At 49.8% G+C, this 15,408-nt stretch overlaps 1 protein-coding gene across 4 annotated transcripts in view; it reads right to left on the bottom strand.

The window, feature by feature from the left end:
- Positions 1 to 44: 44 nt before the first annotated feature.
- PAIP2B (poly(A) binding protein interacting protein 2B) overlaps positions 45 to 15,408 on the bottom strand; it is a 28,109-nt gene continuing 12,745 nt past the window's right edge. For 3 of the 4 annotated variants that reach the window (XM_058192485.1, XM_058192484.1, XM_058192486.1), the window contains exons 2-4: positions 8,854 to 9,017; positions 4,304 to 4,489; positions 45 to 1,911 (exon numbers count right to left, since the gene is read on the bottom strand). In XM_058192485.1, coding sequence (XP_058048468.1) covers positions 1,855 to 1,911; positions 4,304 to 4,489; positions 8,854 to 9,006 — 396 coding nt within the window. In that variant the 5' untranslated portion in view covers positions 9,007 to 9,017 and the 3' untranslated portion in view covers positions 45 to 1,854. Of the gene's footprint in view, positions 1,912 to 4,303; positions 4,490 to 8,853; positions 9,018 to 12,695; positions 12,720 to 15,408 lie in introns of those variants that run through there. The other variant, XM_058192487.1, reaches the window with a different exon arrangement.

Below are 15,408 nucleotides of genomic sequence, written 5' to 3'. Positions count from 1 at the left end.
TCCTGCACGAGCGGGAAGATCCCAAAAAGACCCCAGGCACCACACCCAGTTCAAAATCGATTTATTGAAGAATGCATTCTTGTAAAAATGGGCAGCGCATTGTTGCAAAGGCTTCCTTGGGAGGAAATCGGAGCTCGGGAGAGGGAAAGGGGGGGTGGGGCTTGCACAATCCTGCCCCTCACTTTTCATCAAACCAGCCGAGGAGGAGGAGAAATATATAAGCCCCTCTGCCCCACGCAAAGCCTAAAAGCCAGAATCCAGAGCTATTCCTGTTCTTCCCCCAAAACAAATCTTGGGGGGGTGGGAAGAATTTAGAGCCCTTTTTTCTTTTCTTTGCTCCTGTTTGCCTGGGGCTTCCTATGTCAACTTTGCCTTGAAAGGGTTGGGGAAGGAGACCCTGATGTTGGCCCAGCTCCGCTTGCAAGCAGCCACGTCCAGGAAGGAAGGAAGGAAAAGGAGGAGATGGATGAAAGGAAGAGCGGGGGGGGGGGGAGCAGCACCAAGCTAAACCCGATGGCACACGCACTGCAGGAAAGGAGCCCAGGGTTTCCTGTCCCCTGCCAGGATTTTCTGCAGGAGCTGAACTACAAGCCCCATCATGCCAGGGGCCATGGTGGTAGGGAAGGATGAGCTGTCGGGAAGGAAGCGGACCGAGTGAGGGTGGCTTCAGCCAAGATTTAGGGCAGAGATGGGAACTAAAAGCCCTGTTAGCACTTGTGGACTTCAAATCCCAGAATTCCTGAGTCTCAGGAATTCTGGGAGTTGAAGTCCATAAGTTATAAAAGGGTCACAGCTCCCCACCTCAACTTCGGAAGGGGAGCCATGGTATTAAGCAAAGGAGGAAGAGGAGGCCTCGCCCGCCATCCTGACCAGGAGGTGATCTCCTACGAAGAGGTCCTTGGGTTGGAGTGGGTGGCTGTTCAGATGATCAGGGGCAACATTTAAGACTTGGGGACTTCAATGCCCAGAATTCCCCAGCCAGAGTATGCAGGCTGGGGAATTCTGGGAGTTGAAATCCACAGGTCTTAAAATGGCCAAGATTGGGCACGCTTGTTTTAGGACTTGCTCTGACCAGAAGAGGGAATTTTAGAAGACACATTAAGGATAGAAAATGGCAGCAGGGGCTACACCCAACGCCCAGCAGCCCTTAACGTATCAGCTCCTCGAAAAACCCACCACCTCCTCCCTCTTCCCCTCCAAAGGAGAACCCCCAGCGGTCGGCCACCAGACGGAGGGAACATCCACCAGAGCCCACAGGCGCCCAGCCTTCCTGTCCCGAAACACCCCACCACCTCCACAAGGGGCTGGCCCCAGTTCCCATCGAAGCCCCCCACCCAACCTCCCTGGCCAAAAGCCAATCAGAGGAAGGGGCTGCCCCTAAAGCTGGAGAAGCAGAAACGCCCGGCGGCCGAAGCCTCCGTGCCCGCTGTGCTTGCAAACGTCCACCAAGGAGGGGGGGCACCTTCGCCTACCCCACGACCAAGGCCCCAAATCCCACCTGAAGGAGCAGCTAAAACCGAGGGGAGGGGCCACGGGGACGGGCAGAAAACGCTGCTGGTGGTCAGGCTAGGCTGGAGACTGTTTTAACAGAAAGCAGACGGGGGGAGGGCGGGGACCCCCGTCCGGAGGTGCCCTTTGGTGCTGTCCCACAGCGAGTGCGGCTTCTCTCTCCACTTGGTTGCCAAATGTCCCAACGCAGCAAGACGACAAGAGGGATGAAAGTAGCTTAGGAGGCATCCGGTTGGCCGGCAAAGAGTCTTTTTCCCACCAGTGCCGATGGGCCCCGCTCCCCCCACCCCATCCCCACACCCACCCAGGGCAGAAGAAAAGTCTTTCGGAAGGGGGCCGGAGGACTCAGTACTTCACTCCAGGAACAAACTCCTTGGCGTCCGGGTTTAAGGTGCTTTTGCTCTGCAAATGGGAGAAAAAGAGGGAGGGGGGAGAGAAGAGCAATTAAAGGGAGGGAGGGTCAACATCAGGAGGAGTCCTGCACAGGTGGGCCTCCACATACGGCCATTTGTTGAGTGACCGTTCAGTTATGACGTTGGGGGGGAAATGGGCTTTCAACTGGCAAATTTCTGCCTTGAAAGAACATGGGTTAAAGATCTTAAAGGCAGTCCTCGGATTATGACGACAATTGAGGCCAGCGTTTCCACTGCTAAGCATGGCGGTTGTTAAGTGGATCATGCCTGATATTGCGACCTTTTTCGCTCTGGCAAGCTGGCAGGGGCAAACCTCAGGCAGCCGACCTCCAAGTCCCTGGTTGAACCGCCACAAGTCCAGCAACTTTGGTTTTCTCAGGACTGGAACCCCAGATCCTCAACCTACGACCACAATTGAGCCCAAATTTGCGGTTGCTAAACGAGGCAGTTGTTAAATAAGTTTCGCCCCGTGTTATGACCCCTTCTGCCTCAGGGTTAAGCGGATCTCTGAAGCCGTTAAGTGAATCACACGGTTGTTGAGCAAATCCAGCTTCCCCATTTTTTACAAGCTGGCTGGGAAAGGTCACTCCGGGATACCGCAACCGTCATGAATCCATGCCAGTTGCCAAGCGGCCAAATTCTGATCGCGTGATCATGGGGAGGCTGCAGTGGTCTTCAGTCTGGCTATACGTCCCTTTTTTCAGTGGGTGTAACTTTGAAGGGTCACTAAAGAAACGGTTGTGAGTCCAGGGCTACCTGCATGTGTTCCTGGACACAGTTAATAAAGTCCCAAAAGTGCTTTCTTGGGCCCCCCCCTCAAAAGATCACTGGACGTTCTGGTTTCTCTTTGAAGATGTTTCGCTTCTCATCCAGGAAGCTTCTTCAGCTCTGCCTGGATGGTTTATATAACACAGGAGAACAAACCCATCAGGACTAGATCCAGCAGCCCACCTGCATTTAAAAGACAAAGGTCATTCTTCTGAAGACAGCAAAGTCCATCTTTTGGGCGGAGAGGGCTGCTGGTTTGACAGAGGGCTCCAAGAGGCCACCTGTGTCCAGATTGACCAGCCTCTCTGAGCAGAGGGGGGGGGATATGACATCATCCACCTCCACTCTACAACACAGCTCCTTTCAGCAGTTCCAAGGCGGCTCCTCACCCATTGGCACCACTCAGGTGACCCCACAGGACACAGAAAAAGCCTCCAGGTGCCCTCAACGACCCTCTAAAAGGATGCAAAAGACCAGCTGTCTGCAATGAGTATAAATCCTTCCATTTCCCACCATCCAGTCAGAGCTGAAGAAGCTTCTTGGAGGAGAAGTGAAACTTCTTCGAAGAAAAACCAGAAAGTCCAGTTGTCTCTTGAGAAGAAGGGGGGGAAAAAGCACCTTTGGGATAACCTGGATGACCGAGAATCTCCACTGACCATTAACAGTGGCCATCACCTTTGCGGCATGGGTCCAATCAGCTCACCCCAATGGGACCAGCCTGCCTCCCTCCCTCCAGCAGAAGGGGCTCAGCCCAGATCCTGTCTGCCAAAGAACTGCAGCTGTGACCCCCATCTTCTCCCACCTAAAGTGAGCTTCGTCCCTGAGCTCCTGGTTTTGTGGAAGAGCCTGGAAACCTAATTCTGTCGGCTGGCTTGCAGCCCCAAAATGGATGTTCTACGTTGGGGGCAGCTGATAGGGGGTAAGAGTGAGTATCTCCATCTCTACATTGCTTGTTCTTTTGGGTTTTAGTCCCTTCTTTAATTTTTACTGTTTTGCATTGTCTTTTTTTAATCATATTGTAAGCTGCCCAGAATCGTGTTAACAGTGAGATGGGTGGCATACAAATTTAGAGAGAAATGTGGGGTCCTTGGTGCCCTCCGAGCTGGGTGGCTTTTGCGCAGACATTTCATGACCCAAACTAGATACCATCATCAGTGCATTCGCTATAAGTGGCTTTGTCATTCATCCATGGCACTGAGGATGTTATTTGGTTGGATTATGAACAATCTGCAAGAAAACAAGCAAGCTGAGAACACCAAGGGCCCCTCGTATAAATTTAATAAATAGGTCTTTTTTCTTTTTAAGACCCTGTAATGCCTTTTTATTGAGGTGAGGTCAGGGCGACTGAATGGAGCTGGGCATTTACTGTCCGAATGCCCTCCCTGATGCCTATGCTGAGTTCGCAGCAGACATTTTCTCTTTGTGCCAAGAGAAAAACATCAGCCGCTGCCTAGGATTGAACTCTCAACCTCCCAAGTGGGAGGCGAGCGTCTTCACCTCTAGGCAACCTCCCTGCTTTAGTAAGTAATAAATACAATAAGAATAATAGAGAGGTTTTTTCAACGCAGAAGTGCTGCTTATAAATCGGCTCCCTCTGGCGCCCCCCCCCTTACCAAAATGTCCTCCGCGATGTGGCTGTGGGTGTTCTCGCTGACCGAGAGTCCGTTCAGCTGCTGCTGGAGCTGCCCGATGCCTTGAGGCAGGTCGCGGGATGGAATGAACCAGTCCTGGTCTTCTTCGTCCAGCATCTCCTGGAAGCAACGGTCCAGGAACTCCTGCTCCTGAAGCTCCTCCTCCACCTGGCGGGGAAGCAGAGACAGAAAAGAGGGTCGCGACGGGCGAGGCTGCAGCCACACACTGGCCCGTCTCTTCCTCTGGCCACTAGGCTAGGCAGCTTCAAGAAACGCATCTCAGGGCCCGCCCACCTTATTAAGTCCTCACTCTGACAAACCCTGCGTGAACCTCTCTGCAAACGGATCCGACACACCCAGTCCTCGACTTATGACCACTATGGAGCCCAACATTTCTGTTGCTAAGTGAGGCAGTGGTTAGGTTCCTTGCCCCCGCTGTTAAATGAATCCCTGCACAGTTAGTACCACAGTTGTTAAGTGAATCTGGCTGGTGGGAAGGTCGCAAAAGGGGATCCCGTAAACCCTGGGGTGCCGCGACCGTCGTAAATACCGCGTGCTGTGGCCTGTGGGGTTGCACAGAGTTCAGATACAACTCAGCGGCAGAATGACCAAAGAAGGAAAGAAAAGGAGGAGACACTCCCTTCTTTCTGAACACTTTGGCTTCCCCATCGAACTCTCACAGAAATTAGCCCCCCGGAGCCCGTTTGGATTGATTCCAGCAGCACTTGGTGGGATTTTAAAAACCCATTTGGCATTTTCAAGCCCATCGCATCTTATTGATGGTGGCACTGTGGGTGAGGAGCCGGGTAGGGGCTGCCTAGAGCCAGGGACGTGGGGAGGGGAGGGAGATTGTTAATGCCAAGTCAGTGACTTCACAGCACCCCTCCACCAAAACCTCTGCTTGGGAAGGAGGAGACGCTTGCTAGGCTGTCCGATTGAGAGAAACTACCTTCTTTTCAGAGAGAAATGAGTGGAAAGAAGGACCAGGGGCGACATGATAGCAGCCTTCCTGTCTTTAAGGGGCTGCCCCAAAGAAGAGGGCGTGGCTCAACCTCTTCTCCAAAGCCCCTGAAGGAAGAACAAGAAGCAACGGATGGAAACTGAACACAGAGAGAAGCAACCTAGAACTAAGAAGAAATTTCCTGACAGTGGAACAATCTGCCACCAGAAGTTGTGGGTGCTCCAACAGTGGAGGTCTTCAAGAAGAGATTGGGCAACCATCTGTCTGACATGGTATAGGGTCTCCTGCCACGGGCAAGGGGTTGGACTAGAAGACCTCCAAGGTCCCTTCCACCCCTGTTATTCTGTTACTCCACTCCAGAGCAGGGAGCCAGCAGACCCTGGTTAAAAGCAGCAGCAGGAGCAGGAAGATGAGGACTAGAACAGAGGCCTGGAAGCTGCCCAAAGGCAGAAGCTGGGACCAGGGAAAACCCCCCTCGCCCAGCCACTCATGGCCCCTCCAGCTAAACACCGTCTCTAGGTCTGCTGCCAGCAACACACCAAATCCCGAAGACGGATTGAAGAAGCGCAGCTGCCGTGTTCTGAAGGTGCCGCACACCTTTTGACTCAGGGTGAAGGCTCGGGTCCCACCTAGAATCACCCGCTAGCCAAACCCAGCACAACCTGGCTGAGGGCATTGTGTAAAGTCAGCCAGCCGGTTCTCCAGAAGAAGCCTGGTCCAGCCCTGCCGGGAAACCCTGGATTCTAAAGCTGGGGAATCTCTGCTCCTTCCCAAACTAAGAAGAGCAAACAGAGCTGAAGTGTCTCAGAGGTCGGATGTCCAGGGAAGAGAGAAATTTCGGCCTTCTTTACAAAGAGGGTCCTCTGACAGTTAACTCAAAGGGGCTTTTTTTTTCCTTTTCTTCAAAAGGCAACTGGACTTTCTGAGTTTCTTTGCTTGAAAACATTTCGCTTCTTGGCCAAGAAGCTGCTTCAGTTTCTCACCAGTCAGTTAGAACCGAAGGAGCTTTTTCCATGAGAAGCGAAACACTTTTTAAAAAAGAATTTGTATTAGTTTATAATGTAAAATACAAAAGAAAATAGTAGGAAAAAAGGGAGGGAAAAGTGTAGAAAAAAGGGGGAAAAGAAAGAAAGAAAAAGTATTGGCTTCCGACTCTCCTTGGTGCAGTAGAATAAGATAATAGCATCAAACTTCAACTTTTTACTTTTACATAATAGTATAAAGTAGCCATTTCTTTAACAGCAAAGCTATCATCACCCTCCTTTTAACTGCCTAGTCCCTTGGTTGAGTCTGGGCAACTGAATGGAGCGAGCAGAGTGTTTTAATGGCCGGATGCCCTTCCTGTTGCCAATGCGGAGCTTTGTTCAGCAGATATATTCTCAGTGTGCCCAGAGAGAGAAATATCTGCCCTACCTAGGATCGAATTCACAGCCTCCCGATTGTGAGGCCAGAGCTCCACCTCCAGGCCACTGTACCACTCCTGTAACAACAAACCCATCTAATCGGTAAAACCCAAAATCAAAGTTTTATTTTTTTTCCACCTCAAGCACAAAGTCCAGAAGTGGTTTCCAAGTGGGAACGAAAGTAATTGTGTTTTTTTTTTCCCTTTAACCAAAGCAGTCAATTTAGCTCCATCAACTTTGGCAGCCCTTCGTCCATGCTGGGAATCAAAGCCTGCTTCCATTTGTGTGCATCGTCTTGCTGCCAACATCACATCAAAGATCCAAATCCCCCCCCCCCAAGTCTTTTTCCATTAAACCCCAAAGAAAAATTTCTGGTTTTATCTTTATATTCACGGTGAGAACCTTCTGCGTGAGGGTGGGAATCCTACTCCCAATATTTCTTGGCTGGGAGAAGTGAAAGGTTTTCAAGGGAAAAAGAAAGCCAGAAAGTCCAGCTGTCTTTTGGAAAAAGCGCCTTTTGGGATAACCGTGACCTGGATGGCCGAGAGAATCTCCCTAGACCCGGAGTTGTTAAGTGTTGCAGCAACGGTTCAGCTCAGACTTGGCCCTGAAGGGGGCCGGAAAGCCGCAGCGCTTGCCTTCAGCACCAAGTCTGCTGCCCGTGAAGAGGCAAAGCACAACAGGCTGGTTTGACAACCTCTGTGTGTTTTTTATCTTTCTCCAGGCGGAGTTCAAGGCCCTGCTGCTTGCAAGTAAAGATTCCCAAAGCCACCGTCCCATGGCCTTTTGCAGCAACTGCTTCCTGTAATTAGCGGGTCAGAGCTCCGGGCGTCTTAGGATCCCGCTCTTAAAAGCAGCCGCCCTAAACCTCTTCTTGCAAGCTGCCCTGGCAGAGGGACAGACTGTTCCTCTCTTGGCGGTTTCGGATTTCGCAAAGCATTCGAATCCTGCCCTTTCCTCAGAGCTTCTACTTTGAGAACTCCGGGGCGCTGTCCTGTTTTCAAAATATTGTAACCTACTGGAAGCGCATGAAAAGTGGGTTACTAAATTAATAGATTAAGAGGTTGAGGGACTATGTGGTCTCAAAAGAGGGCCAGGCTGGAGGCAGCTGGACAAGAGGCTGCTCTGAGAAATTCCATTACTCACTTTTATTCCCCAGTGATATAATGCTTCTTCTCCTCCCTCCTCCATCTCAAATTCAGGGGTCCCCAAACTTAGCAACTTTAAGACTTGTGGATTTTAGCTCTCAGAATTCTGGGAGTTGATCCATGAGTCTTAAAGCTGCCAAGTTTGGGGACCCTGGCTGAGGAATTCTGGGAGTTGAAGTCCACAGGTCTTAAAGCTGCCAAGTTTGGTCGGCTGCTGTCAGAAGTCTAAAGTGACATATGAATTATCTACAAGGGTTCTGAAAAACATGTCATTGTCTAGGGTTGGCACCATAGCAGTGTTCCAATTTTTTAAGGGCTGCCCCAAAGAAGAGGGGGTCCACCTATTCTCCAAAGCCCCAGAAGGCAGGACAAGGAACAATGGATGGAAACTGATCAAGGAGAGAAGCAACCTAGAGAAATTTCCTGACACTGAGGACAATTCATCAGTGGAATGGCCTGCTTCCAGAAGTTATGAATGCTTGAACGCTGGAAGAAAAACTGGAATGTCCGGAATGGCATGGGGTTGGACTAGAAGACCTCCAAGGTCCCTTCCAACTCTGCTCAGCCTCATAAGGCAGGGAAATCGAGCATCACGGGAGGGGAGGAGGAAAGTTTGTCCGAGAAAGTTCCAGCCAAGATCAGATTGCAAGTCTAGCCTTCCTGGCTCGCATTCTCACTACAGAGGCTCCGAGCTGGAATGTGTTGCTGGATTCTGAAGCTGCCATGGAAGGCCATCCAGATTGGCAGCTCCCTTCTCCCTAACCACGAAGCTGCCTGGAGGGCATCCTACCCACGTGGTGAGAAGTGCCAGAGGCCCCCAGTTCTGAGACTGCACACCAGGCCGCAAACCACGTCACAGAGCAAGAGTCCTTCTGCTGTTGAAGGACTCAGTTTACCCTACGCCTCGTGATACAGAATGGCCCCCATCTCCTCCGCTCGTTTCCATGGCGACTGGCTCTGTCCAGATGCTTTTCAAAACTGAGCGGAGGCTTAGATTTTGGGGTCCCTCGGTGGCATCACCTGTCGGTTGAAGTCCTCCTCGTTCTCCATCCACATGTATTCCGCAAAGGGGTTGCTCTCCTTCTCATCGTGGCCATTCACGACTTGGTCCTCCTTGGATTTTGCCGGGGGGGCCGCCGGGGGGGTTGTGTTGGCCACATTGGAACCATTCATCCTTAGAGAGTCTGAGGAAGGCAAGAGGAGTGCAGGGGGTTAACTCGGCGGGACAAAGGAGGGGCCATCCGAACTCCAGAGAGCGTCTTCCCCGGACATAGCCTATAGGTAACAGTCCTTGTCTTACGACCAGAATCGAGATCAGAATTTCTGTTGCTAAGCAAGATGGTTGTTAAGCGACTCACATTCAATTTTAGGGTCCTTTTTTTTTTTGACACGGCTGGTAAGCAAATCCCTTGCAATGGTTAATAACATGGTTGTTAAGTGAATCCGGCTCCCCCCATTGACTTCACATGTCAGAAGCCGGCTTGGTGGTTCCTGAATGGTGATCGTGTGACCCTGGGAACACAGCAACCGTCGTAAGGAGGTGCCACGGGGATGCTGCGATCGTTGTTAAGTGCAATTATCGACAGTAAATCAGCTTTTCCGGTGCCTTTGTAACTTTGAACCGTCATTCAAGGAATGGTTATAAGTCGAGGACTACCTGTATATCAACTATATCTATATACTTGTAGAGGTATGCCTTGACTTACAACGGCTCATTTAAGGACTCTTCAGAGTTACAATGGCACTGAAAAAAGGGTCTTAGGACCGTTGCAGTCACGTGATCAAAATTCAGACTTTCTTGGCAACTGACTCGTATTTGTGACGGTTGCGGTGTCCCAGGGTCACGGGATCCCCTTTTACAACCTTCTGAGAAGCCAAATCAATGGGGGAAGCCAACAACCAGGTCATTCACTTAACAACTGTGGTGGTTCACTTAAGAACTGTGGCCATAAAGGTCGGACGATGGGACAAAATTCACTTAACCATGTCTGACTGGACGACAGAAATTTGGGGCTCAATTGAGGTTGTAAGTCAAGGACTACCTGTGTATAGCTTTGCCTTCAACCAGATAAGGAGCTTTACCACTCCCTGAAGCCCCATCAAACCCACACTGTACAAAATCCCAATTTAATATGATTTGCAGGGAGGGGAGGAATGACACCCAAGTGACACCCCCCACATCCAAAGGCTCTCTGAAAGAATAATTCCACATCACAAAGAGACCAAAATTTTTTTTTCCTGGAATCTCTAGTGAAGATTTCAACAAAGATGACACACATAGAGGAAGAGAGACAGACAGATAGACAGAGAAGATAGATAGATAGATAGATTTTGGGAAGCCCAATATTCAATATTCCACTTTAAGACTGGCCTTTAAGGCGGGAAGTGACACTTAAATCCAGGCTGGGCCTTGTGTTGTTTTCCCGCAACAGTACAATGGCGGGGGGCTTCCCAGAAAGCAGGGCCCCACGTGGCCCCGGAAGTCTGAGCTTGTGTGGCTTTTGACTTGGAATACAGGAAGGAGGAAGGGAAAGAAAGAGGCCCGGAGAGGGTCTATCCGGAAGGGAGAATAGCTGCATTTTTGCTTCAACCCTGGCCACTTTAAGATGGGGGGACTTCAATTCCCAGGATTCTGATGTTGTCAGCTGAGGGATTCTGGGAGTTGAAGCCCCTCCATCTTAAAGTCACAAAAAACAAAAAAAACAAAAAAAACAGACTCTAGTCCATATTAACTCCAAATTGCTTAGAAGGCCCCCCTTTTTTTGTAAAAGCTCTTAGCAAGGTGGTCAACTCACGTTGTTAGTCCAGGCCGCACAATGCCCCCTCCCCTCACTTTTCCCTACGCACAATTCCATGACACTGCGGCTGTCATAAAGATGAGCCCGTTGCCAAGGCTCTGAATTTTGATCACTTGATCGTGGGGATGCTGCAAAGTGCACAACTGTAACAAACCATCTTTTGAATCCCTTTTTTCAATGTTGTGTAACTTTGAACAGCCACTAAATGAACCGTTGTAAGTTGAGGATTACCTGGATTGATTGTGACTATGGCACTATTCAAACCAGTATCTGTCTTTTAGAATAGAATAGAATAGAATAGAATAGAATAGAATAGAATAGAATAGAATAGAATAGAATAGAATTTTTTATTGGCCAAGTATGACTGGACACACAAGGAATTTGTCTTGTACGATGCCCTCTGGGGTTGACTTGCACACAGAAACTGCTGGTCGGAAATGCCTCTGCTGTTAACGTGGACCGGTACCGGATTAGAACTCTATAAATCTCTCTATAACTCTATAAAACTATACAAAACTTTACCAAACCTTTTACATTTCTAAAATGTTAAATTAATACTTTTCTGTTTTCTAGTCCTTGCATTTCTGACATGACACGAGACAGGGGAAAGGGGGGTGGGAGAGGTGAAGATAGAGAGATAGACAGACATAGAGATAGATGACAGATAAGTAACAGATAGATGTTAAAGACCTAGCGGAGATAAAGAGATTGAGAGATGGATAGAGGGAAGCCATGCCAGCCCAGATGCCTCTTCCTCCATGGGGCTCCACCCACGGTGGGATTCTGCAGCCTCCACTGCAGCCCTTTCTGGAGCAGCCCACCGCCGGCTTTCCCAGGCCTTTGCCAGGGCTGAGCTGCAAAAGCTGTGAGCTCTCCTGCCATATGGCCCATAAATCAGGCTGGTCTGGGAGAGGGGAGGGGAGGGCTTGCCGAGCGGGACCTGGCAGGAGAAGGGAACCACGTCAGCTGCAGAGAGTATGGAAACCTCATGGGCTGCAGGGGGGGTGGTAGGAGGAGGAGGAGGAGGAGGAAAGGGCTCCAGTGGGGAGGGGGAGACCAGCTCCTTTGGAAGCCTTGCAGCAGAGCTGAACAAGAGGAAGAGACCAACAGAAGAAGAGAATAGAGCTGGAAGGGAACTTGGAGGTCTTCTAGTCCAGCCCCTTCCTCAAGCAGCAGACCTTATAGTTTGTACCATTTTGGACAAAGAGGCTGTCCAGCCTCTTCTTAAAAGCCTCCAGCGATGGAGCAGCCACAACTTCTGTTCCACCGGTGAACTGTCCTGGCTGTGAGGAATTTCCTCCTAATTTCCAGGTTGCTTCTCTCCTTGGTTAGTTTCCACCCGCAGCTGCTGCTGCTTCTCCTGCCTTCAGGGGCCTTGGAGAATAGGCTGTTCCCCTCTTCTTTGGGGCAGCCCCTCAAATACTGGAAGGCTCTTATCAGAGGTCACAGGCAGGCAGCCGGTCCCCAAAAGCGCATGACAGCGAAGGCACACTTGGTGGCCTTAAAAAAACAGTTTTTGGAGGGCAAGTGTGGCCCAGCCACAGCCAGCTCTGCTCCCCAATCCAAGGACATCTGGCGAGGCCAGGAGGGTGGCAGCTGGCAAAGATCAACTGTGTGTGTGTGTTGGAGGGGGCATGTTTCCAGAGAGCAGCCATCCATGGGCAAGAGACGGTATTTCTGGGATGGTGGAAAGGAGGCCAGCAAAGGCAGCAGCTGCTGACGAGAGAAAAATCTGGCTCAGAGACGTTCTTCCTCTTTGGAAGAACAAAGAACTTGACCTGAAATGGACCAAAGTTGACCCCTGGCCCTCCAGAAAGGCCTTGGACTCCAGAGCAGACCATTGGATGAGTTCTCTGCTGGGCTGCAAGAAAGTGGAGCTGACCCAGTGGCTCTCCTGCAGGGCTCCTTTCCATGGGGTTGGTGGCCTAGATTTCCTAGGGATGACCTGGAAAACGAACAGCCCCACGAATGCAAACAAACCATCTTCTTAGGTTACGAAAAATGCTAATAATAATGGATAAGCTTACGAAGGAGATGCAAGAAAAAGAGGAAACAGAATATTACCTAGTATAGGAGAAATGGTATAAATGGCTGGAGGAAAAAGAAAAAAGGAAAGATTAAATAATGGCTGAAATAGGAGTAGAAATATAAGAACCAATAGGAGGAAACAAAAATTGTTGAAAAGAGACTGTGTACACGTTTATGTCTATGTAAATAAAATAATTAATATTAGAAATATACGTATAAAAGATACATTAGGATTAGGGAGAAAAAATGTGTAAGTATTGGTTACCGACACAAAACTGTTGAAAAGAAAAAAGATTTTTGTTTTTTTAAAAAAATGTTTAATAAAAATATTTTTCAAAAAAGAAAACTGCTGCCAGCTGTGACCAAATTGAGACACCCATGTCATCCGCCCCCCCTTCCCCCCGCAAAACATTTAAGAAATTAATTGATGTTTGACGGGTGAGCTGGGATTGTTTGACTTGTTCAAGAGAAAGGATGGGATGTGGTGGCCCTTGGCCAATGGACTCGTCCACCTGGGACAGTTTTGACCACTGGCGTTTCGGACACCTGTTTTAGCAGGCAAATGTGACGAAACTGGAAGGAAGTGGCCTTGCCTCGAAAGCTTGCAAAGGTTGCAAAAGTTGTGCAGAGCAGGCCGGCAGCTGCGTTCAGACCACCTGGAATAAAGTCTTGGTTTTCTCAGCCTCTCCAGGAAAGTTTGTTTATTTACAGGACAGGTCCAGAAGGCAGGGGGTTGAGAAAAAACGATCCCAATTTTATTTCTTCTTTCCTGTTCCATTGGCGAGAGGCAGAGGCCACGTGAGAACTCGGGTGTGGCAGAGGGAGGCAGAGCTGGAGACAGGATTTCTGCACCTGAGTTTTTGGAAGGACGTTTTCTCATTGCATTGCACCCCATCCACGTTGTTTTGTCGGAGAGCTCTCGGCCTGTCCTGCAAGACCTCTCCCCAACCGAAGCGGTTCTTTAAAAAAGGTTCTGCGCAGGTAGAGCTCTGCTTACAACAGATTATTTAAGGAACGGCTGAAGTCACAGCGGCACTGAGAAAAAGTGACATGGCCGTTTCTCACACTTACAACCGTCGCAGCATCCCCCATGATCAGGTGATCAAAATTCAGCCGCTTGGCAAGTGGCTGGTCTTCATGAAGGTCGCAGTGTCCTGGGGTCAAGCGATCCCCTTTCGCGCAGAAATAGGGGAGGGGGCCACTCTTCTGTCTCCCGCTGGCTGGAGGGGCTTGCAAGTACCGCTTGGAACCTTTTTTTTTTTTAGTTCATCGGGGTTCCACTATTTGAGGGGGTCAAGACAAGAAGTGACGGATGGAAACCAATCAAGGAGAGAAGCAGCCTAGAACGAAGGAGCAATTTCCTAACTGTGGGAACAATCAGCCGGTGGAACTGCTTGCCTCCAGACGTTGTGGAGTATTTTAGACTGGACAACCGTTTGACGGGGATGGCATACGGTCTACTGCGTGGGCAGGGGGTTGGAGGTCCTGTCTAGCTCTGTTCTTCTGTTACTCAGAATATAAAATACCAGGGAAATGAAAATAATGGAAACCAAGGGAGGAAAAAAGAAGGGAGAACAGGAGAAGAAAAGCACTGACTTCCGTCTCTCTTTGGCACAGTGGAAGATAAAAACGCTACTTTTAGCCTCAACTTTCTACTTTTACACAATATATATGCCATCCAGGTAGTCCTTGACTTACAACAGTTCATTCGGTGACCGTTCAATGTTACAAGGGCATTTTCACGTATGACCGTTGCAGCCTCCCCATGGTCACGTGATTTGCACGTGGTTGCTTAACAGTTAGCTCGTATTTATGACAGCTGCAGGGTCCCTGGGTCACGTGATCCCCTTTTACGACCTTCTGACCAGCAAAGTCAACGGGGAAACCAGATTCACTTACCGACTGGGTTACTAATTTAACAACCGCAGTGGTTCACTTAACAAACGCGGCAAGAAAAGTCGTAAAACTCGCTTAACAATTTTCTCACTCAGCAACATAAATTTTGGAGTCGATTGTGGTCGTAAGTCAAGGCCCGCCTGTACTTTACTTGCAAGTACTGGAACAGATCGAGTAAAGAACCCACCAAGTGGGCTTCAAGAAAGACCCGACGATCATCCTTTAACCTCCTCACAGGTGACCCCCATGAAAGCCCCCTCCGAATTTCTGCTCTGCTTTGGGCCTTGGGGAAAATTCCCCATTCGCTTCACAGGTGAGCTGGGAGCCTCCCAGGGAGGAAGGAAATTCCCAGCCTGGCTCTTCCCAGCAACAAGGAAGGGGACGGAAGCAGCCCTTTAGGCTCCCCAGTTGGAAGAAATTTAAACCTGGCCAGAAAAGATCTGTAGCAGCCTCCAAATAACCTGAAAGGTGTTCAAAGCCTCCAACGCACAGGAATGTCTCTGAAACTAGAGAGGCAAGTTAACCAGCGTGTTACCAGTCCTCTGCCTAAGCCAAAGGATGGGGAGGAGAATAGTTATGTCCCAAAGGTGCTTTTTCCAAGCGGCAGCCGGACTCTCTTTGGGGGGCGGGGTTTCCACCCCCTTTGGAAAAGGTTACGCTTCTCATCCGAGAAGCTTCTTCAGTTCAACCCTAACCCAGAACTGAAGAAGCTTCTCAGATGAGAAGCGAAACCTTTTCAAGGAAAACAGCCAAGAAAGTCCATCGGCTTTTTGGAAAAAGCGCCTTTGGGACAAGCAGGAGGCTGGAGATGCTCCACGAGCACTGAAAGTCTCCATGGCTACTTCAGAAGCAA

The sequence above is a fragment of the Ahaetulla prasina genome, chromosome 8 (genome assembly GCF_028640845.1).
Source record: "Ahaetulla prasina isolate Xishuangbanna chromosome 8, ASM2864084v1, whole genome shotgun sequence".
Lineage (NCBI taxonomy): Eukaryota > Metazoa > Chordata > Lepidosauria > Squamata > Colubridae > Ahaetulla > Ahaetulla prasina.
Note: the sequence above shows the minus strand (reverse complement) of the source record. Positions and strands in the feature narration are given on the sequence as shown.